Here is a 2,500-nt window from a genome sequence, read left to right on the forward strand (position 1 = left end):
TCGCAACAATACATCGCATCAACAACAACAACAAAATCTCAACAACAACAGCAACAACAACAACCAATCAGAGCCAACCATTTTCATTCGAGCCCAACAACATCAGTTTGATGGCAACGATAACAAAGATATTTGACACGTGAACAGCTATAACCACAAATAAATCACAAACAACAACAACAAACACAACAACAAACACAACAACAACAACATCAATGACGCCACATCAACAACAACAATATCATCATCAACAACAACAGCACAACGACAACAACGATTTTTCACTCAACTTCTTTCTCTCAAAACGACAAAAACACTAAATAGAATATTGATATTGGTGTCACACATCGTCATCATCACCTCCCTCACCATCACCATCTTCATCATCATCTTCTTCTTCTTCATCATCATTTTCATTATTTTTACATGTATTTGCTTTTACAGTTCAACTCTCATTTCGTCTGGCCTCTCTTACTTTTTCTCACTTTCTTTTTGTCTTTTTCTCTCTCTCTTTCTCTCTCTCTTTCTTTCTCTCTCTTTCACTCTCTTTCTCTCTCTCTCTTTCTTTCTTCAAATTATTTTCCTTCTCACATTTATGCCAATTTATAATTTGTGGTCCATCTCTTCGTCTTTTCTTCGTCTTCGTACTCATACACACGCACACACACAAACACACACACAAGCATACATACACGCACAAACATGCACACAGACACAGATACACACACACACACACACATCTCTTCGTCTTTTTCGTTTTTCAAATTTTTCTTCGCTTTCTCTTACCCCTTCTCACAACTGACTCACACTTCTTTCCATTAACATGTTTCCATTTTCCAGTTTAAATTCTTTTCTATAACCCGAGCCAACAAAATACAAATATCACGACATACCATGGCCACGCACATACAAACACACACACACATACATACATACACACACACACACACATACATGCACACATACATAGACACATACGTACAAAGCAGTTAATAATCACGCGTCCAATTCACTGGCAAAGTACTGGAGGAAACCTTCAGATGTTTCTACACTTCGAAAAAAAATTGTAAAACTATTTGGAAAGTTATTATCTTTTAAAATTCTCAAAGAACACACTTACACTTCAAACGTACTCACACACACACACACACACACACACACACACACACACACACACACACACACACACACACACACACACACACACACACATACACACACACACCACATACACATTCACACTAACACACACAAACATACAAGCATACATACACACACACAAACATACAAGCATACATACACACACATGCATGCACACAAACACACACACACATATAAGCATACATACACACACATACATGCACACACACACACATATATTTACTTAATGCAAACGAACTGCAAACAAAAACCACTTAAAATGGAAAAATATAACTTTAACATGATAACTGGTCTAAAAACTAGACATTACACACACACGCACACACACAAACTACACATACACATACAATACACACACACACATACATACATACACCCAGAAATAATTTGATTTGATAGGCAAAAAATGATCAAATTGAATAATGACAACGATTTTTTCTGCGCAATACAACAAATTGTATATACTATATCGCATTGTATTTTTGTATTAAAACCAGGTACTGTATTGTTTGCGTATCATAACGTTGTGTTGTTTTGTAAATGTTGATCATTATGACGTCATCTTTTGTTTCTCTTATTATTTTTTTTTATTTCGAAATTAAAGTTCGTTCATGAATTTATTTTTGTAAATATTGTAGAATGATTTTATTGATTGATTGATTGATTCGTTCATTCATTCATTCATTCATTCATCTATCCATCCATCCATTCATTTTATTTCTTTCATTCATTCAGCAAATTTAACTTAACGCTGTTTTTTTTAACTTGAAAATCTTCAACAAAATTCTTTTTTCTTAAATTAAAAAAAAAAAATAATAAACTACTCATTAGATCTTCTAATTGAGAATTACTTAGATAAAAAATAAAGGGTAGTAACTAAGTCACGTGCCAAGAAGCTCCACCAATAAGATTTAAGAGATTAAGCTAGCTTTAACGCCATTGGCTGGCCAGAGGTTGACTCTTACATTGAACATTCTTTAAAAAAAAATGATTTTTTCAGGTAATTAATCTTTAATTTTAATTTTTACAAAAATTACAAAATATCTTTTTGATCAAAAGTGAAATATACTCAAAATTTATATCGAAATTTTTATTTCTTTGAAATTAATGAAAAAAAAAATGGATTTTTTTTATTATTTATTAGCATGCCAAACTGTCATTCAAACCCTCTGCTGCCAAATTCGATAGCATAATGGCTATCCTACAACTATAAACTATGTACGTACAACGTGTGTCTGTATACATGTGCGTGTGTGTGTGCGTGCGTGCGTGTGTGTGTGTGTACGTGGATATGTTTTATCTATTACATTTGCAAATTAAATTTCCCCTTTTTCTCATG

General features: G+C 33.2%; 1 protein-coding gene across 1 annotated transcript in view; it reads left to right on the top strand.

Moving 5' to 3' along the window:
* The window catches only part of HELRODRAFT_180792 (hypothetical protein), a gene marked incomplete at both ends in the record, with an annotated part of 23,317 nt that extends 23,174 nt beyond the window's left edge, over positions 1–143 (top strand). The window contains one exon of the mRNA XM_009030096.1: positions 72–143. Within this exon, the coding sequence (XP_009028344.1) occupies positions 72–143 (72 nt within the window). The remainder of the gene's footprint in view (positions 1–71) is intronic.
* Between the last annotated feature and the right edge of the window lie 2,357 nt (positions 144–2,500).

This window comes from Helobdella robusta (genome assembly GCF_000326865.2).
Source record: "Helobdella robusta unplaced genomic scaffold HELROscaffold_65, whole genome shotgun sequence".
Classification (NCBI taxonomy): Eukaryota; Metazoa; Annelida; class Clitellata; order Rhynchobdellida; family Glossiphoniidae; genus Helobdella; species Helobdella robusta.